Source organism: Haliotis cracherodii, unplaced genomic scaffold (assembly GCF_022045235.1).
Source record: "Haliotis cracherodii isolate W230 unplaced genomic scaffold, xgHalCrac1.p SCAF_16, whole genome shotgun sequence".
Taxonomy (NCBI): domain Eukaryota; kingdom Metazoa; phylum Mollusca; class Gastropoda; order Lepetellida; family Haliotidae; genus Haliotis; species Haliotis cracherodii.
This window is the reverse complement of record NW_027266271.1, coordinates 19,306,540-19,328,881: the sequence shown is the minus strand read 5'-3', so window position 1 is coordinate 19,328,881 and position 22,342 is coordinate 19,306,540. Positions and strand designations below refer to the sequence as shown.

Sequence of the window (22,342 nt, the reverse complement as noted above, 5' to 3'; positions counted from 1 at the left end):
TCGAAACACAACTCGGGTGTTGATTTGTATAAAGATATTCAATATATTATTTCTGTAATTGAGCATATTCCGAAGTTGGCAGAGAAACGAGATCCGGGTCTTGGAATGACTGACTGAACAGTTGCTAGTGGTGGAATATAACTTTCTCTTTTTTTCTTTGTCCGTTTTTGACACAAGCTGAGCAAGCGCCAATCTTATCCCAGAGTTGTGCCACTTGTCAAACAGCGAGATAGGGCAATTTGTACATTTCAGTCTGATATCCCAAACAAATGCATTCCGTCTAACACGATTCCACAACATCTTGCAAATTTGGCTTTCCCTTTTAAATTATTTGGCGCGTGTCCCCAAGAGACTTTATAAAACCAGTCCTCGGTTTTCCCCATCCGAGATAGTCTCGGAAATTCATTAATAATACCGACAAACTTAAGATCGGATTTCCGATTTCAACCATTTTAACAGAACGGTGTCTCTTATGACGTAACAGTTTGTCTGTTGGGTCTAAACTCCATTTCGCTTGACCGCTGGTCATCGTCGAGTGGACAACGCGAGTGCGAGTTAAATAAATCACTTGGACACAAATCTGTTTAACAAAACTAAATCCTGTCCGTGTGCGAGTGATTTTCAACACCTGCTTTGATTGAGGAAAATTTATTGCTGTATGAAAGCGACGACCGCTGCCCAACCTATCGAAAAGAAATTTAGGGGCCCCCGAACAGGTTAGCGATGAATCCCTACGAAAGCGCTCTACAATGCCCGCCAATCGCCAATCACTCAAGTTTACAAACAATAGAAATATCGTTTTCCGATTTGATGTGTTTATCAGCCTCAATGGCCGCACGGCAATTATCCCATGAACGATTTCAATTGCTTAAGGGATACAGTAAATTTCGTGCTCTTTGGCTGTCAACAGTGATTCATAACTCGACGGCGCTCCAAATTGATTGGTCGCCGCTATCACGTGACTCGCCGCGCTAGAGTAGGGGAGGGACTTTATGACTCGAATACAAGAGAAACTCGCTCGGCGAATTATTTACTGCCGATTCGGCCAAAATTAATGGCCATGAGTTCGTTTTTGATGAACCCCAGCTCGTACACAGAGCCGAAATTTCCCCCAACCGAAGAATATACGCAATCAAGTTACATACCAGCACATGGAGCAGACTTTTATCGTACCAGTTTCTCGAATTTCGGATACAATACGCACAGTGAGTCCCATCGGCGCTACGATGAAGGGAAATCACCTAACGGCTCACCGTTCGCCTGTAATAGCGTACCCCAGGGACACTCCAACGTCGGTTCGTGTGTTAACGGCTACAGCCAGCCCTCCATGTCCCCCAGCCCTCCGTCCGTTGCCACACACTGCCATCCCCCACCCTCCTCGATATCGACCGGGGGGTCAGGATCTAGTCCGCCGAACACATGTGCGCAGGAGAAAAACGGAGGACAGCCCATCATTTACCCTTGGATGAGGAAATCACAAACAACAGCAGGTGAGAAATATGTTCCATAATTGCCAAAAAATGTCTCAGACAGATTGGGGAGTCTCATAGGTCATCTCATACCGTTTATGAAATCCTGTGCTGAGTTACCTATGACTAAAAACTGTCTCAGTCTGTTTTGGGAGTCTCGTGCTGTGTGTGTACCTACCTTGAAATGTACATCAGCTCGTCTCCTATCAATACCTGGCAGGAGATCTACGTTAATTGTCTCCCTACGCGATCAATATTAAAAACTAATGCTTTAGACCCAACGTGTAATGTATACACCTGAAAAAGTCCCAAACAGTTTGGAGAATTCAACACCAGTTTAAAACCCACTGCTTAATCTTGTCCCATATGTTAAATGTCCCAAACAGTTTAATGAATATTAACACCTGTTATCGCATCCATTACGAAATGTCCCATTGGTTATAAATGTACAAAACTGTTTGGGGAATCTAATGCTATTAAGAAGCCATATTCGAGATACACCCCATATCCAAACACAAACTCCCAAACCGTTTCAAATATCTTTTATGAAAACTGCCGAGACCTGAAAACTATCTTTTCACTGTTATGTTGAGACTAATCCTTATAACCAACAAAGCTATGTTTTTTTTAATTCTAAAAACATAGTCTGATGTGAGTTTTTTTAGATATAAGCATTTAACATGATACCAGTGCAGTCAGTGTGCAAAAGAAAACATCTGTGATCATTCCAGCAATGATAATACGGATATTCATATATCCCATATGTTTATCATGTATTGTGTATGATTAATAACTGTTGTGAGAGAATTGAGCCTTACTGGACCACAAACAACAGTGTTTCATAGTGTTTCATAGTGTTTCATAGTGTTTCATTGTGTTTCATTGTGTTTCATAGTGTTTCATATATCAGACCATAACGATTCAGAATAAAGAGGAAATGATAACGAATCAATGGTACTTAAGATAGTTGAATAATTAGATGGTTCCTTGGAACCATCAGAGACTTGTCGGTCATTTTGTAAACACATTTCAAAGAGAGATATATATTCTCCATATTCAACAATCACTTTATGTCATATTCCACATTAATCCTGACCTAACAGTAGTCAAGAAATGCTCTATCGAACTCTAAATATCGATCATGTTATTACAAATAGCTGAATGTTGTTTTACGGCTGTGAGATAAAGTGTGATTTTAACACACCTATCGTTACAGTCAGAATATCAACAGATGTGTCTCTTAGAAACCATCAACAAGGAAAAAATCAAAACTTTCCTCTCACACCTCTGCTCCAACCTCGTTCAAAATAGCAAAACAATAGTACCTTTAAGAGGAAAATTCAATCAACCTTTCATTTATTTATAAAAGATAATTGTGACGACAATAATTCCCAACTGTCGTATGAGAACACAAGCTTCCTTTGTATCGTGTACGCTCAAATAAATATTAATAATGACTTTAGTAAAAACTGTTTTCCTACACAACTCCTCTCACGTGGAACCGATATCCGGATTCCATGATGTCAGAGTACTGACATATCCTCTTGAAACATAATCTACAGGGGTAGGAATTCATGTCCATCCCACATGTCCAGCTGTTGTTAGGGCAGCGCGTTTTTTCATTCTACAATGCCACATCCTGCTTACTACGTCAGGTGATGTGGTGAAGGCTTAACGGCTCGATGCCGACGCGATTACCGACGTTTCCTTGTTTTATGAAGTTCCGGCATCGTCCCCACACCTTGTTTACCCAGCATATGTACTCCTGGTGAAATTTAACTTACGCGCGATATAGCGTCCCTGTGTGAAAAGTTGATGATTAATCACCGTGATAATATACTGCAAGCCATTAATGTCAAACCTTATTATCATGATAATGAATTGGGTGACAATGTGTGGTTTTCATCCAAACATACGTGTCATTGTGATAGTTGTACATGTATATTATAACGTGTGATTTTATACAGACAATATATAGTATAGCATAAAGTAACCATAATATATCAATGTTAAACTTACATCTGATATTATTAAAAACGAGTGAAGTAATAAAAATAGTTAAAAAATACTTTAAAAAATAAGTAATTAAAGCGAATTGTTCTATTTTAAGTTAAGAGATACAACAAACGCTTGTTATATAAAAGCATTGATGGTCTTGTGTCTCCGCGACTTTGTGTAAATTTCAACCTCTTGGGAACCAATCCTGGTTTGTCTGAATCGATGTCGCTACGTGATACTGATATATGTTTTTAGTGAGTGAGTGAGTATGGTTTTACGCCGCTTTTAGCAATTATCCAGCAATATCACGGAGGGGGACACCAGAAATGGGCTTCACACATTGTACCCAGATATATGTTTTTAAGTAATATTAGGTACTTGTGTGGTGTTATATGATAACACATTAAATTGTAACCATGTATACTCATATTTTTTGTGAATCAATTATCTATTGAGTTGAGTAATTTATAATGTAAAGAATGTGTTACAATGTGTAATGTTGGTACAAGATACGTATAAAAAATGTTTACAAATATTTAAAAAACGATTGTTGCCGTCATTGAAAAAAGTGATATCTTAAGAATACATTTATCTAAGTACAAACCCGTATCACCAAATCCAACTCATCCTAAGCCTACCCAATCCACACTTCGTCAAACCACACTCCAAAAATACACCCTAAACACATCCAAAGCGAACGTTCTCCCCACAATAATATAACAACCCGCTAAACCGTTAGGCACGCGACGTCTTATTATCGCCTTTAACGGTGTATACAGGAATTAATTGTTGAGGAATCTACTCAAGAGTAGTATAGAGGGTTTAGCATAACCTAATCAAAATAAACCATATACATCGAAGCGTAACAAACTACGGTCTCATAGCGCAGATTAACTATCTGATAATTAGCTGACATCGGACCCCCAAAGACGTGTATGTTTTATTTGTTCGTCTACCTTAGATACAAGGGCTCCCAAAACAGGGTCTTAGCCATCTTGGGTTTTTTCTTGCTCTACTTAATTTACAGCAACAATAACGAGCTGTTTCTAACAGGTTACAGCGTTTGGGCGATTAGAAGCAGCTAATTCTTCATCCCGGGCTGCATCAGCGGATAAACGCGTAATGCTTGATGGATAGCTTCAATCGTTGGCATTACGGCACTCGCTGGTATTGGGAGTCGATGGTTAGGGCGAGGTTATGAATTAGTAATAAAATCAATAAAAACGGAGTTAGTAATGAAAAAAGGATTGATAGAATCTGCATGACTGTTTAAGTGTTGCATCTGCCAGCTGCTGATTGGGAATGTGCTAATTTGATAGGATTGTAAACTGGAGCCACGACAATGGTAAATATTAATGACACGTCTGTCTTTTTTATAAGTTATTGCTTTCGCTGGCGAACTATTCCCTCTCAATTACTTCAATAGGTGAAAATACGCGTTTTGAATAACACAATGCTATATTCATCATGGTGATTTTTTTGTCCACGTTTCATTTGTCGATTAACATTTACATACCCAGTTATTTAACTTCTAGTTAAATTACGGGGAAATTCAAGAGGCACGATTAGGAATAATCAAGCACAACGGTTGAAGAGCGTGCATGTTTAGCCCAAGGCTAATCACAAACTATAAAGTGAGACATTTATCATGAAGCTGTTCACGTCCATAGCTTCATTTTCCAGACTATTTAATGTCTGTCGCGGTCTCTATTCCAACCGCGATACATGCGAGGGTTTAGTTTAAATCAGCAGTATGATTTTTAAGCATCATAAAATTAACGTCGTTGCCTTTTAACCAAGAATTGCTGATAAATATATGTTCAGAGATTCGTACCGCTGATGAAAATAAATGTTGGTCCAAGATTCACCCATTTCCAGCGCGTTATCGTAGCCCACACCTTACCCATATATTTAATTCGTCTGGAAAATGGAAAATTCAATTTAAAAGTGCACACAAAGTTGCCTGAACCGTTACATCTTTAACACAGAGCAAATATCAAGTGTGGTTAATTGAAAAAATGTTTTGCATTCAAAGGCTCCACATATTTCATGGCATGTCCATTTCAAATGTATAAGTGTCTATTGTGAAATGTCACCCATTCCCGCTGTGAAATCAACACCGTTTCCGTTGCTACATTCAATTACTTTTTCTACGAATGTAAATTTCAAATTTGTTACAAGTTGTGACTCCGACCACGAAACACGATAATCAAATGCAAGTTGTAAAATTTATCTCTTTATTTCATTCATCGTTTCATATTTTGTATCCGGAAATGAAAAACATGTTGCTTGTTAGTTGAAATAAACATTCATGAGCTGGAGTAAGCTTAAAAAACATTTAAATATTTCAGATATATGACATGTTATGAATTATGACTTCATCCCCTGAAACGTGTAAATGTAAATTGTGTTCGAAGTTGGGGATATTAAAAGCCAAATCATGGAAAGAACGGAAAATGAATGGTCCGAAATGATTTATTGTTTGCTAACATCGGTGACAATAAATATCGCATCAGGTGGTAAAAAATGTTCATTGTTTGTCGCAAAAGGTATGAATCATGAGCGGCGTGGATGGGCATGATATTGGTTTTGATCTGTGACAAACAGCTGACGTTCATATTCCATTGGTTACTGAATAGGTACTGTTCACAAGTTACAATTCTCCGCCCTGCCATCTCGTAGATCTCTCCCTCCCTCTCTTCCTCTCTCTCCCTCTTTCTCTCTCCACGTCTGTCTCTCTCTCTTCGGGTCTATCTCTCTCCGCGTCTCTCTCCATGTCTCTCTCTCCGCGTCTCTCCCTCTCCCCTCTCTCTCTCTCTATCCGCGTCTCTCTCTCTCCGGGTTTCTCCCTGTCCATCCGCCTCTCCTCTCTCCCCGCGTCTCTCACTCTCCCCTCTCTCCCCTCTCTCCATCTCTCTCCGCGTCTGTCTCTCTCTCTCTGTCTCTCTCTGTGTGTGTGTCTCTCTCTCTCTCTCTCTCTCTCTCTCTCTCTCTCTCTCTCTCTCTCTCTCTCTGTCACTCGTCTTATTTTCGTGTCTCACTGTATCTCTCCCGTTCACACCCCTCCCCATTCGCACTCTATCTACTGCTTTCCCTTCTCACACGCCACCCCTCTCCCCCTTTTAGAAGCAAGATATATCTGTCTCAACCTCCACGGTAACACGCACATCTCTTCCTTCCGTCTTCATCCTTCCTCTGGTGTCTTCTCTCACTCTACCACACAGAATGACGTTATTTATCACACCCTCGAACAAAAACTCCATCTTTACCCGTCTCATTCACGTGCATGCATATACCAGACACATGGCTACCAACAAGCTATGAGTGTCCTGTCAATCCAAGTAACTGTCAGCTGACCACTCGCGAAGAACGACACATATCAACAATAAACATCCCATGCAAAACATAAGCAGCTTCACTCTCTGACCACGAATCCGCCCAAAACATTGACAGTCAGCCTTAATGCACAGGCCATGAAATGTGATCACATTGAAACTGACAACGTCAATCAAGTTGTGCATATCACCAATCAGTCTGGCCGTCAACGCCAGCTGATGCTATCTAACTTGTCACCTGAAATGTACAAGGTAAACAAGCATAGCAGTCACAGATCACCGTTCGCTTATAATGGGCAATCAACATTGTTGTCCTAAGTTCTAGATCATCTTACGGCGAAGGTATGGTTATATTTGAGGTATGTGCCACACCGACACACTCAGCTGACACACATAGCAGACCCACATTGCACACACACGCATAACAAGCGCCATGTGCTCATTTTACTGTTATGGCGATTCTTGCAACGTACATGCACGGGCAGACGGGAAGCAAGAAGCATGTAGTGAACTTTCCAAGCTAGATTACTTTCCACGTAAGTAAACGTTTTGTTTAACGGTACAATATGCTGCACTGTTCGTTAAAGGGAAAGAAACTGCTTGTTGTGAACACCGCACTCGGCAATATTCCAGCTATACGACGGCGGTCGGTAAGTAATCGACCCTGGACAAGAAAAACTAGTGATTGACATCATGAGCATCGGTCCACGCAATTGGGATACGATGACATGCATCAACCAAGTCAGCGAGCCTGACCACCCGATCCCGTTAGTCGCCTCTTACGACAAGCATAGTCGCCTTTTGCGGCAAGCAAGGGTTGCTGAAGATCTTTATAAAGCAATGACATTTTCATTTTTTGATGAAAATTGGCAGTGCTACTGGTGGAGCAGGACATCCTTAGATGTTTCGCGAACACCTTGTGTCACCGAACATGACCTCCTGATCCCGGTAGACACCTCTTACGACAATCATGGGTTGCCCAAGAGTGAGTGAGTATGGTTTTACGCCGCTTTATCAATATTCCAGCAATATCACGGCAGGGGACACCAAAAATGGGCTTCACACATTGTACCCATGTCGGGAATCGAACCCGGGTCTTCGGCGTGACGAGCTAACGCTTTAACCGCAAGGATACCAGACCGCCACTGGTAATATTGCCAAAAAACAATGTAAAACCATACTCCATCACACACTCTTTGTGGAACAAGGATCGGTTGATATAGAATCGATTTATCGATCTATAGATGACTGAATATACATAGAGTTATGCTATGAAAGCATGAGCAGTTAAATCCATTCTCAGGGGAAGAATTAATAAATGGAACAGTATCAAATGAAACAGAAAAAAACAGTATTTCAACACTGGAATATTTCTTCAGCCTTCAGAGTGCTATATGATGTTTACTCAGTGGTCACTTTGGCCAATCTATCCGTGCACACAGTTTACAATGATATTACTCCATGGAGTGAGTGAGTGAGTGAGTTTGGTTTAACGCCGCTTTTAACAGTATTCCAGTTATATCGCGGCGTTTCAGCTTAATGTGGGAGGAAAGCCCGAGTTGATGCAGGTCTGAGACGTTTACCACTTCGGTGAAACCCACGAGCACGGGTATGGTGCTAACAAACCTAGAAACATCATCGGGGCGAACCGGAATTCGAACCCACAATCATAGATTTCTTGCGCGACCAAGTGACGCAACTCTGCACAGTGAATCGCGGCACTTTAGACGACTGGGCCACCCGTGCCCCCTGTGAGACTGGAGGCTTTAGATAAGGCATCCGTACTTAAAACAAATGAAAGGAAACAGACACTCATAAAAAAATAGTCATCGGCTGTCACTGACATCTGTCGGTCTTAGTAGCCCTGAAACTGTCAAGAAAATATGTCCAGCGTCGAATCAGAATTATCCGAAAAACATAACCGGATTTCACGCAAACATGTCTGGTAAGGACACTTGTACCTACGTACAGGGTCTAAATGAACTGTTATCCCAGAATTTTAACACCTTGCTCGTGACATGTGAGTATTAATGATGATGGTCGTTTTCTCACCAAGTTACCAGGAAATAACAGAACACAACAATTGTCTGTCTGGAGCGACAGCTGGAAAAATGATTTACATGCGGAAGACGTATTGCAGAGCTGTTTTTTACTCTTTGTTGTTTAACGCCGCACTCAACAATATTCCAGCTATATGACGGCGGTCGGTAAATAATCGAGTCTCGACCCGACAATCCAGTGATTGTCATCATGAGCATCGATCCACGCAATTGGGATACGATGACATGCATCAACCAAGTCAGCGAGCATGACAACCCGATCCCGTTAGTCGCCTCTTACGGCAAGCATAGTCGCCTTTTACGACAAGAAAGGGTTGCTGGAGAACTCAGTTCGGTGATTCGGTTCAACCTAAACCACTTGCAAGTCGATGATAGGCATATGATTAGCAAGGTTGAATTTGCATGGATAAGATGTTAAAAATGGTACTTGTTGTTACCCTGCCTGCGCTCGGCGTTAAGGGCCTAAAACAGGACTGGTCGGCTTTGAATCAGTACTGTGTCTGAGTAGTACAAGCAAACAGACACAGAAACACAAAACTCTCTCTCACACACATACGCGTGCATTCACGTCGTTATATACGTGTTATAATCTCAAGTGCGAAGTTAAACTAAATTTCACCTCACCTGAACAGCTCCCAAAGCGATAAATAACCATTTGTTTCACTTGAGGAACAGCCTGTCAACGTTGAACATTACTTACTGGCTTGTGTTCACATTTTACTGCTTTCTAATGACATATTTTTGTTTAAGTGTGAAATTGGTTTTTCTTCTCGTGTAAAAGGTAAGAATGAATGCCATGAAGTGCGGAATATGTTTTTGTTGAATGGCTGAAGAAAAGCAATTGTCTATAGCTGGCTAACAATTTCTCTCGTGTTCCGTTTGAAGAAAAGTGAACTTTATTGACCAGTTGACTCACACTTTCAAATGTCAGAATCGTGGACTCTAAAGGTATTAGTAGTTCAAATAGCAATTGATTTTCTAGTTCATATTTCTCCCTGGGTGAGTTCGTCAATCATAATGTAACAGCAAATGTATTCCATTGAGATACAGTAAACTACGTTTATAACGAACACGCTTATAACGAACTGACGGATATAACGAACCTACTTTTTTGTCCCGACTATTTGCTGTCGTTATGCTGTATATATGCTTATAACGAACTACGGTTATAACGAACTAAAATTAGTGGTCCCTTTGAGTTCGTTATAACCGTAGTTTACTGTATATTAAACCACGAGAATACTTCGAGTAATACGTATTTCGAGACAAGCGATCCTAGACCATGCGATAGGTAGTCTGGGATCCTGCAATTACATCGTCTAAAACGATACTTCGAGTCACAAGGAGTTTGGGTTAACCACATGATCCTACTGCAAACATATTTTATAGCCTATATATGAATATCGAAGTCGTACACATGTGTATTGTTTCACAGATCTCGTCATTGACCACGAGTGAGTGAGTGAGTGAGTGAGTTGGCTTTAACGTCGCTTTGATGGTTATTCCAGTTATATCACTGCATGTCTGCTTAATGTGGGAGGAAAGCCCGAAGTGATGCAGGTCCTAAAAGTCCATCATCAAGAATAGGGTTTAGGACAAAAAGATTTTTTTCTGCAATAAGAAAAATAACATCTAAGTAAGGATAAGAATTTATGGATGAACAACATATGCCTATCAAAAAAACAAAAATAACGTCACTATTCACACAGACTGCACTTACTCCGATACTTCTGAATTAACACAAACGAAGGTCCAGCCCCTCTCAACATGAATGAATCAGTCCATATTTAACTTACGTATATATTTTCAACCAATTACGATTAAATAAAAAAACAACCAATGTTTGTAGTACCTTTGTTACAAACTGTTACCCCTAATCAATCGTTAAATATATTCGCAAATCCCCCCCCCCCTTCCTGTTAAATATTAACGCCGTGTATGTAAACAAACACCCCTTCGTGTGATCAACTTAAGAAAGCTTTAATATTATCCGATATTGAAAAATAATATTTTTTTTCACAGATATATTGTAAATAACAGGATTAAACCTGCTTAATTATCCCACATCCCCATCGAAACCCCCCTGGTGTATTTCACATGAAATTGATACGACTTCATAAAAGAATAATATGATATTCACCATGAGATTAAATTGTGACGCCATGCGTGATCCGCACCGGGGTGTTGTAATAATAAATACCCTAGCAGGCTTGTCGGAACCGATAAAAGCCTTTGCGGCCGAGTAATGAATTAGCAATACCCTCTCCTGCATTCGGTGGTGATAACAATAACGTGTTGAAAAAAGGTTCTTTGTTTCGAGATGGCATTTGAGATAATCAACGAATATTGTCATTTACTATGTATTTCACGTTTTATACCAAATGTGGTAACATGAAATGTTTTTGTCTATTTAAAGTCAGAGGAGGATCTATACGCTTGTTGATATTTTGATACAATATGAAATATGAGTAGTAGTCATACAAATATATCCAATACAGCCCATGCAAGTCTATAATGCTTGGCAAGTCTAGATTACTGCAGTTTCTGAACAGGAAAATCTCTGGGCTACTTTTTATTGTTTTTATTAAGATAATTTAACAACTGTTTTTCTGTAAGATATGTTTATAGGCATTTCAGAGACTAAATGTTAGTCTACCCGATTAGTTCAATGAAAAGTAAATATCAACATGTTGTTTTTATAGACTTACACCAAGGCTGTGCAATTTGCAAATCTAGACAGCCTGACTGTCTTTCAGAACAAAATAATTTGAGAGTGTTTTTCTTTAAAAATAACTTTTTATTTATCACAAAATTTAACTGATATTTAATTTTACAAACAGTTACCATCCGTAACGTGAGTGATGTGGTATAACTAGGTTTCAAAATATGCTGGAAAATCGGAACACAATATACGACACATTAATAAATTGTCTATCCCTCAACACCCAGCTCCAGGTGTCGAACGATCAACAGATGGTTTTATGATTGGTCCACACATCGATAATGAAAGTTTACGATTACAATTCTGATACCACCCAACGGAATATCAGTGACGAAACATGTGTTAACCAAACATCACAAATAGATATTTATACAGTTTTACCTCAAACAGACTCTGAAACATAAATATCCGAAAAATCCCAACCATTTCGACAATAGGCCAAGTCTGAAAAGTAGGGAATCTTCGAAAATAAACAGATGTATATATAAAGACAATCTGAACAAACATTTCTTAAATACAGTAAACTACGGTTATAACGAACACGCTTATAACGAACTGACGGATATAACGGACCAACTTTTTAGTCCCGACTATTTGCTGTTTTTATGCTGTATATATGCTTATAACGAACTACGGTTATAATGAATTAAAAATAGTAGTCCCTTTGAGTTCGTTATAACCGTAGTTTACTGTATTTTCATTTCAGTGACTAAATTTTACTAAAGTTCACTTAATCGTTGTATGACACGCGATGGAAAAGGTTGTTAATTATTATCAAGTTAAAAGGAATTTTAGCTCCGTTGAACATCTTCCAGACATTGATGTTGGTTTTCAAAACGAAGCTAGTCCTAAAGGGTAGATTTTATAGAAACACTGAAATAGTATCTCAGTATACAAAGTCGTTGAAGCTCAACAGTAGAAATTAGGGCTGAGACCAAATTTACTTCCCGGGTCCCCAACCCCTCTATTACCCGACCCTACTCGCGTACCCACTGTAGGTCTCAAGAGTTGGGAACACAATGTCTAATTGGGAATAGTTTAACTGTAGCCCCGGCAAAAACTGTTTAGATACATATATGAAACCAGAGGCCATATAATAGATATGTGGTCTCTTATGAAACGATCAAATCATGCGTTCACTGATGTTGACTGAAGCTTTATCTTTACTCAAACATATACAAGTCATAAGGAATGTGTGCATCATCATAAAGAAATAGGACCATTAGCGACTTGTAGTGTAACCACCGATGAGGTTTTGTCATTAAACAATATGTCTCGTGACTAACCACGGGTCCGGGTAGTACTGTGGGTACCCGAGTCCTACTCAGGACCCTCCCGACCCGAGTACCCGAGTTACCCGCCCCAACCCTACTAGGAATCTAAATATACACCTTTTCGTCTTATATAACACCCAAACCCCACACCCCAAACCCCAACACCCCCACACCGCCGGGAATGTTTCGCCGCTGATAGAAATATTGACGCATAATACAATGAAAACGTGTCGTCGGGAATCGAACATGCTGAAGAGTTAACGCTTTAACCATTTGGCTACTCCAGTTGTATGGCGTTTGGAAGTAGATATACTTCAGGTTTGGCAACATGTGCATAAACAAAATCGATTTCACATAAAACAGAAGGCAGTTTTTTTTGTAAATCGTAAGTTAATAACTTTGACATTGATTCGTTGCACTTGCTCTTAAGTACACACGGAATCAAATATCTCGTATGCATGAGAAATACCCATGTTATATACCACACAACATGCCATCACTAATATACACAGGTGCTCAATTACAAACGTGGTTTGAAATCTATTGATGTATATTTCAATACTCGACTCAGATTACCCCCTCCGGCGTTTAACTGAACATGTTTAAACGCCATCAGCTGTGACTTGTCAATATCACAAGGATCACATCCAAACCAGGATATCAAACACACTTATCAAAGTTTGCAGACAGCATGACTATATAATATATTGTCAATAAACGGCAGAAGGGTTGAAATCCAAACTCGATGTCACTGACGACAATGATGTCAATGTGCAATCGACAACAGATCTTAGTTTACAAGAGCATGAATCTTTTATTCGTTGAGTTTCGCGTCTGTGAAATACTATTAGATTCAAATCTCCCCTGTGGAGATCTAAAACTGTTGGGTGTTCACGAGAAACAACAATCGCCAGTTCTCGTTGTCTGTGAACTCATGCGTAGTATTTAGGGAATTAAGGGCATATCAAATTTGGATAATTGATTTCAGACGGCCCAGAGGGGTTACTTCAAAAGAATATGATCATAATATGTGGTTTGGGTAAAAGGAAATTTTTAATCCGTTTTTAATATTCGTTTAAAGCATTATAAAATGAGTTAATATTTTTATATGAATAGGCATTCATTGCACACAGGGGTGTGCGAAATAACTAATATCTTGAAAAGGCTCTATATGTCAATCAACATGTTTTGAAATATATCTGTCAAGTACAACATCGATAGACTCTTCTTGGTAATACAGTAACATTTGTTCTTTTTAATCTTCACATCATTCAATTTAAAGCTACAATCACCTTACTACCGTTATGAAAGAGTGTACAGTTAATGTGGGGTTTAACTGAATATTTCAAATTGTCGGATCCAGGTACCATGGTTTAAAAGAATAAACGAATACACACAGTTGGTCAGTTTAGGTATTACCGCTGGAAAATAGCATTAAAACGGAAATAAATATACTACTCAACAGAAATTAAAGAACACTAAAGTCATACAAAGAAATTGGATGTTCGTTAACTTCTTTTGAGTAGTATAGTGTTTTTCACCACGTAATCTAAACCATCGGCCCAAGTAACAAAACCATCATCATCGTCATCATCATCATTAGGGCTGCAACGATACAGGAAGGTCACAATACGATATGCATCTCGATATTCTGGTCACGATACGATACGTATCTCGATACGCAATGATAAAAAAACAAGACTTAAAGCATGTCAAGATTGAACTTTCCTGATTTTGTAACAGTCAAAATTATTTTATAATAACAAGACTACTGAAGTTGTTAAGCTTCAAAGTGGAACTTTCCCTAACGTTCCTTCAACACAATTCAAATTCAAACACCAGAAAATAATTAATGTACTTCACCAGTGATACAACTTCAAAGAATTTTGATGCAATGGTCGAAGAAATTGTATCTGAAATTATTGTTTTATCAGGAATAATATATTCCAATATCGTGTTACTTTAGTTGCAGCTTTTACTATATATATATTGCCAAATTGCCACAAATATGAATTTTAACGAGTCAAAGTATGGCATTTTTAATATATGTATCCATTCTCTAGCAAATGAAGTTCGTTTCAATGCGTCAAAACCGGTAATCTCACCGAGGTTGATGTATCTCTTCACACACGATTTCACCTAACTTAAAGAAGCAATATTAAATGGAATTTTGAATAAAATTGATAAAATATATTACAAACACAAGTCCATATATACAATGAACACGTTTTAATAACAAGGTAGTATAATAATGGTATTGAATTGCGTCCTTCAGTTCGGATATGCTGACTGGTATTTCTGGTGTTATGTGCTTGCGGTGATCAGCTGATAATGTTTTTTGAGATGGGGAAAAACATCTGTCAGTGTAAAATATGAGCTGATTAAAAATGTAAGTACGTTTTGGGGAGCCATGCGTTACCGCGCGCTATAACCAAGTTAGCGGTATATTGAAAGGCACAATAGCGAGGAAACGCTGTACTTTAGATATGCGTTCCGTATCGTGGCGTATCGATAAATGGGCCCACATCTATCGTATATGGTATCGTGGGTCAAGTATTGCGATGCTTCGGAATATCGAATATCACCCTTAATCATCATCATTATGGAGAATCAATAATAAGCATAGCATGATATATAGAAATAACTATAATTAATTACAGTAACAGTTTCAGCTGACTCAAAAATAATGAATTTATGTCTTGATTGGGAATAGAAGATCTCGAATAAGCTTTTGTTACCTTGCCCTACCGGTAACAACCGTCCCAAACATGGGGAGGGGGGGGGGGGGATGATAACCTTTAATCCCAGAATAGCCATTAGTTCCAGATTTATTTGTTTGTTTGTTTGTTTGTTTGTTGTTTAAAGCCGCACTTAGCAATATTCGTGCTTTATGCGGCGGTCTGTAAATAATCGAGTCTCGACCAGACAATCCAGTGATTGACATCAAGAGCATCAATCCGCGCAATTGGGATACGATGACATGCATCAACCAAATCAGCGAGCCTGACCACCCGATACCGTTAGTCGTCTCTTATGACAAGCATAGTCGCCTTTTACGGCAGGCAAGGGTTGCTGAATACCTATTCTCTACCCGAATCTGCACGGGTCTCAATAAATGCAAACGTCTTAATGGTTTATACATGTCACAAATAAGTACAAACTGATCCATCTTAAACGTATACTTCTTACATAAAATCACAGTCTGTCATTCCTGACTTCCCATTATATCTACCTGCCTTTATCCTTTATTCTTTATTATAATGCGGTGTGCTTCTATATTGAGAAGAGCCAGTCTTTGTTTATATACTAGTCAAAAGAAACAAAAGAACGCCGAATTCTTTAACATTGCTATAGACATGCACATGAAAATATCGGGTGTTCATGACAGATTAAGTAGACTCTTATGAAAACATCGGGTGATCTTAATCTTCTTTTGAGAATATATTTTTTTAAATGATACTGAGGGGTTTAACTACACAAAAGTGCCTGCACATCTTCTTTCCCAACCATGTTTTGAAAATGAATCATTGCCTATTTTATTACTGAAATAACTAATCACTATGAAAATCACTATGAAAAAGCAAATACTTTGTAAAACTGACCAAATTGACATATTACGTATACTGTAAATAGCATAACCTCATACACTATCGATTTCGTTCTTTGGTTCCAAATATGGAAAATATGTATCCTTCATATCATCCTTTCATATTATCCTTTCATATTATCCTTTCATATTATCCTCCTTTAATCCCCATTTTCAACCCGTAAGAGGAAAACGAAGTGAAATAACTTTTTGAGTTTGCCTGTTTTATATCAATGAAACTGTCGATCAAAAGTACACACTGGGCATTTGGATTTGACCATAAAATTACAGTCATTATCAAAACGGAACAAAGTCGCTGAAACACTGCAAACTTAACGTTCAAAACACAACTATGATACCCGTATAAAATACATCGCCATCGAATAACTATTTCCTGTTTGTTTCGTGTTAAGTCTCATCCGACATGGGTTTTAACCTTCATCAAGCATCGGTTTATACTTTCTTGTGTGGGGAATTTGGATTGTTCAGGCGAAATGTGTCTCTCTACATGTATTCACAGCGTAAACATTTAGGATATCACACAAATTGTGACAGGTGGACTTGAACCCGAACCGAAGGTGAGAAAAGCGGCGCCGCTAGCCACTTGGCCACCCATTTTGTACAGCTCTGTATTTCCGTACTTCCGATCTAACTAACGTTAATTTTGTTAATAACATTCAGAACATTAATGTAATGACGGCGATGTTTCTGTCTGCCACGTGTTGATTTGCATACGAGGCCCGCAGGTGTGTAAATTTTACCTGAAGAACAATGGACTCCAGGTAGAGAGTTAAGCGTTAAAACCTGTCAACAGCATCCATTGTCACAGACGCCGCGACACTCGGATTCTAAAACGTAGTTATAGTGAGTGAGGTAGGGATTGCGGTTTAATAGATGTAATGTGATGTTGTTTAACGCCGCACTCAGCAATATTCCAGCTATATGACGGCGGTTTGTAAATAATCGCGTCTGGACCAGTCAATCCAGTGATTAATATCATGAGCATCGATCCACGAATACATGCATCAACCAAGTCAGAGAGCCTGACTCCCCGATCCCGTTAGTCGCCTTTTACGACAAGCATAGTCGCCTTTTACCTTTAACATGGGTTGCTGAAGATCTTCGCGAGTCGATATATGATGTGGTAGGATATATATTCAATTCACAATGCATCAGATTCCATTCATAATTGTTACACCGATCAATGGATCAGTATGCATTCGAATGTCATTCTCAGCTCCCTGGGGAGTTTACAAACCATGCTCCATACACGACATTACCACCTCATCATGCCTGGTACCCATGTGACTTAACAGCTGTGTGATCACGTGAGACATATTTCGAACAAAGTGACGTGTCTATGGAGTCATTAATATGTGTATTTTATCCGCCGATCATGGTGCAATCGGACGTGTTATAGTAAGAGCGAATAATATTTTTCGCCGCTTTTCGCAATATGCCAGCAACATCACAGCGGTGGACACGAGCAGTGGGCTTCACATTTTGTTAGTGTGTGTGGAATCGAACCTAGGTCTCCTGCGTGAAGAGCGAACGCTTTAACCCCTGGTGTGTTATAAGTTTTTACAGTGAAATTAGTAAATCAGTTTGTGTATTGATCCGCGATGGCTTTTCACAGTACATTGAATCATAATGGGGCCCTTGCCACAAGTTTTTTGCGCTGTGCGAACGACAGGGCACAATCGTTCCATGAAGCGATCTTAGAGCTACGTCAGTTGTAACTTCATGCTACAGGACATCGTTACAGAAAGCGATCTTAGCGCTACGTTATTTGTAACTTTCTTACTGTAGGACATCGTTCCATGAAGCGATCTTAGCGCTACGTCATTTGTAACTTCATACTAAAGAACATCGTTACAGAAAGTGATCTTAGCGCTATGTCATTTGTAACTTCATGCTACAGGACATCGTTACAGAAAGCGATCTTAGCGCTACGTTATTTGTAACTTCATGCTACAGGACATCGTTACAGAAAGCGATCTTAGCGCTACGTTATTTGTAACTTCATACTGTAGGACATCCTGACAGAAAGTGATCTTAGGTACGCCAGTTGTAAATTCATACTATATGGCACAACCACAAAACAACTATCTTAGCGCCACGTTCGTGGTTACTTCATACAAGGACATCGTTACAGAAAGTGATCTTTCTATAAAGCCTCTCTAGTATAAATACCACTTGACGTGTACGTAGATGCTATGATAACGGACACGTTTCACAATATTGATACAAACTAAAACTTCAATCCTAAAGAGATACAATATTAACGTGAGGTGTGGTAAGATGGGGTTTAACGTCGCTTCCAAGCTTATTGCACTTATATAGCGACGTGCATGCACGTGTGTGTGTGTGTGGCTGCTTGTACTAGTCCGGACAAATGCCGATTTATAGTGCTAGCCCACTGAGATACCATGCCGCAGTTTAACATGAATACCCCACTCAGACACAGTATACTGACTCCTAGCCGACAAGTCCTTGTTTTAGCCCCTTAATGCCCAGCGCCAGACAGGGTAACAACAAGTACCACCTTTTAACGTCTTTTGTATGACGCGGTCGGGGATCGAACCCCGGATCTTCCGCTCTCCTGACGGACGCTCAATATTAACGTGAATGATTGTACGTCAGGTTGTATTGTGGTAACTTCAACATAACGCTAGGTACACAGTTAAACACTGACGCAGAATACATGACCTAAGGTCTACGGTTCCGAATAAAGCTGTGTCATTATAACGTACCATTAATTTTAAACTTGACACAATGGCCCCCAATCATACTTCCAGGCCATAAAAGAAGACGGTTTAGACGATGTTTTTATTGTTTCTTTATTAAAATGTACTTGGCGCTTGAGTGACAGGTGTGTATGACAGATTTAATGATGATGTCGGGGTTTGTCAACACATGAAATATTCCACTTCCGAAACGCTGTTTCAGAACGAAGGCCAAGTATAACAAACACGTCCATTGACAGCTTCACAGATGAACTGTGTTTTCCGAGAGAATGAAAGTCTGGGAGGGACCCCGCATCTGAACATTAAATATTAAAATTTATGTGATGAAATTATGATTTTATTCAAATTGATACAAGATCGTGAAAAGCGAGGGCCCTGTTTAAGACATTTTTAAATGTTATGTTTAATTAAGTCAGCTGCTGTCGTTTATTGTGATAAACATGTTTTTTGTATATTACGTGTTTTAATTAAGTCGGCTTATCATCGGTTGTCTGAATCTGTAGTTATTTAGCCATACAACACAGTCAAGAGGTTAATAGTGTGAGAGAAGCACCAAGCTTCTTGTTGCAGTCAAATAGTCGACCTTATCCCAGAATAGCCATTAGTTTCATTTCAGACTTATTTGTTTATTTGTTGTTTAAAGCCGCACTCAGTAATATTTCAGCTATATGACAGTGGTCTGTAAATAATCGAGTCTAGACTCGACAATCCAGTGATTGAAAACATGAGCATCGATCCACGCAATCGGGATACGATGACATCAACCAAGTCAGCGAGTCTGACCACCCGATCCCTTTAGTCGCCTCTTACCACAAGCAAAGTCGCCTTCTACGGCAAGCATAGGTGGCTGAAGACCTATTCCAACCCGGATCTTTATGGGCCCATTAATTTCAGAGGACTATATTTTGTGTAAACATAACAGAAACAAACCCAGATAATTTCTTTCTTTTCAGAAAATAAATAAAACAGAGTTCGGGTCTCAACAAAATTACAAATTATTTTATTGATTGATTTTTAATTTCATTTCAGGCTCTGGAACCGTGTCTTTGATGCCGGAGTCGAAAAGGAACCGAACCGCCTACACAAGGCACCAAATCCTGGAACTTGAAAAGGAATTCCATTTCAACAGATACCTGACAAGGCGGAGACGAATTGAGATCGCTCACACCCTGTGTTTATCCGAAAGACAAATCAAAATCTGGTTCCAGAACAGAAGGATGAAATGGAAGAAAGAACACAAGCTCCCCAATACTAAAACCAGAATGTTGGACAATGGACTCGATTCGAAGGGAAATACAATAGACTTGTCCCACACAGATTTGACAGCTATCTGACATCATTTCGATCATACTGCATGTCTATTTCATGACCTCTAGTGCTCATTGCATTTCCCAAAGAGATATCATTCACACCACACCGTGTCTCATTTCATGTTATTTATGTTATTTCACATGTATATTTCTTCAGATGTTTTTTTCACGTCCATGAGAATATGAATATATGATTATTACTCTGACTTATTATTTGTGTGATTTGTGCGACATGCAAGAATTTCGGTGGATAATGGGATTTGTGGGCCAGTGGCAGGGTGAGTGGGAAGGAGAGTGGATGAATATACCTTAACTCGGAAGAGCGTGATAAAATAGACGTCTCTCGGCCCCACACGTTTCACTTTAAAGGAAGCTATTGAGCGATGCCCAAGGGCTGGCAGACCTATAAGTAACACGTGAACGAAATACGTCACAATGGATTCCATTACACGTGATATAACTACCTGTTGGTGAGGTGAGATGAGGTGAAATTGGATTTAATGTCGCGTCCAAGATTACTGCACTTATATAGCGACGTGCATGCACATGTATGTGTATGTGGCTGCTAGTACTAATCTGGACTGATGCCGATTTATAGGGCAAGCCCACTGAGATACCATACCGCAGTTTAACATGAATACCCCAGTCTGACACAGTATACTGACTCCGAGCCGACCAGTCCTTGTTTTAGCCCCTTAATGTCGAGCGCCAGACAGGGAAACAACACAACGTCTTTTGGTACGACACGACCTTCCGCTCTCCGGGCGGACGTTCTATCTCTAGACCACGGAGGCGGTCTACTACCTGTTGATTTTTTGTCTGTGAAACATACCCAAATGACATTATAAATAGAACGACGTCACAAACGTCATGTTGTGATTAAACAGTGTTTGGAATGAGCGCTCGATGATTATCGTTTAGCTGACATAACTGAAATTATGTTCAAAGCGTCATTAAATACAAATCACTGCTCAGTCCAGCAAATGCCAGGACGAGAAAACGATATCTTGCAGTGACGTTATAAAAGACGTCACAAATGACGCCATCGACGACGGGACATCTATTTTTGTGCCCTGAATTTAGGCAGATATGGACAACCTGTTGCACAAACATGATAAATAGTAGGTAAAACATTTGTTTGGGTTTATTTAGTTCAAACTTAACTTTATAGTTAAGATTCCCTTTTCTTGCTAACCGTCGTCAAAATGAAGTATGCGGTGTCATCCCGCCGCTGAAATTCAATTTCCCAGATGAGAAAACTGCATGATGCGGGACAACGTCAAGCAATATATTAATTACGAAATATTGCATTAATCAGATCCTTAATTCGAAGGAATGAATACGTGTTGCTTCAGACCGCATCAATGAATGATTCAAAATGAATATTATTCAACTGTATTGATGGGTATATTAATATTTAATGCATTCCTGATTTGAACGAAAAATAGGATCCCGTTAAAATCCTCGGTTAAATTGACGACAATTAATCTCTTGATCATATAATGCAGAGTTTCATCGATGCGATTAACCAATCAGATTAACAAGGTATCTCGATAAATATGCTGATGAGGTCACAACACAAGAACTATTTTGAAGCTTCATAGATCGATGTCTGTTTGAGTCATACATTATTTTATGGTATCCCCAACAGGTATAGGGGATTCTCGGTGTGTGTGAGTTTTTGTGGACAAACATGGCTGTAAGTCATTTGGTACTATATGATAAATTGGGCAGCCAACCATTGAATTTACATACAGTTTCTAAAGTTACTTCATTATTTTAAGAATGACATTATATGATAACGGATCGCATACTACGCATGTACAATACGGAAACACATT

The 22,342-nt window shown here is 39.3% G+C and overlaps 1 protein-coding gene across 1 annotated transcript; it reads left to right on the top strand.

Moving 5' to 3' along the window:
* Positions 1 to 990: 990 nt before the first annotated feature.
* Positions 991 to 20,665, top strand: LOC139463915 (homeobox protein Hox-D4-like). Its single transcript, XM_071245340.1, has 2 exons — positions 991 to 1,490; positions 20,221 to 20,665. Exons 1-2 carry the CDS (start codon positions 1,055 to 1,057, stop codon positions 20,523 to 20,525), a joined length of 741 nt encoding a protein of 246 aa, XP_071101441.1. The 5' UTR covers positions 991 to 1,054; the 3' UTR covers positions 20,526 to 20,665.
* Positions 20,666 to 22,342: the final 1,677 nt, after the last annotated feature.

What these genes read in the sequence shown, in the direction of transcription:
- LOC139463915 (XM_071245340.1), top strand. Translation starts at nt 1,055, where the DNA reads ATGGCCATGAGTTCGTTTTTGATGAACCCCAGCTCGTACACAGAGCCG. An exon ending in GAAATCACAAACAACAGCAG is followed by an intron (nt 1,491 to 20,220) that starts GTGAGAAATATG and finishes ATTTCATTTCAG; the next exon opens with GCTCTGGAACCGTGTCTTTG.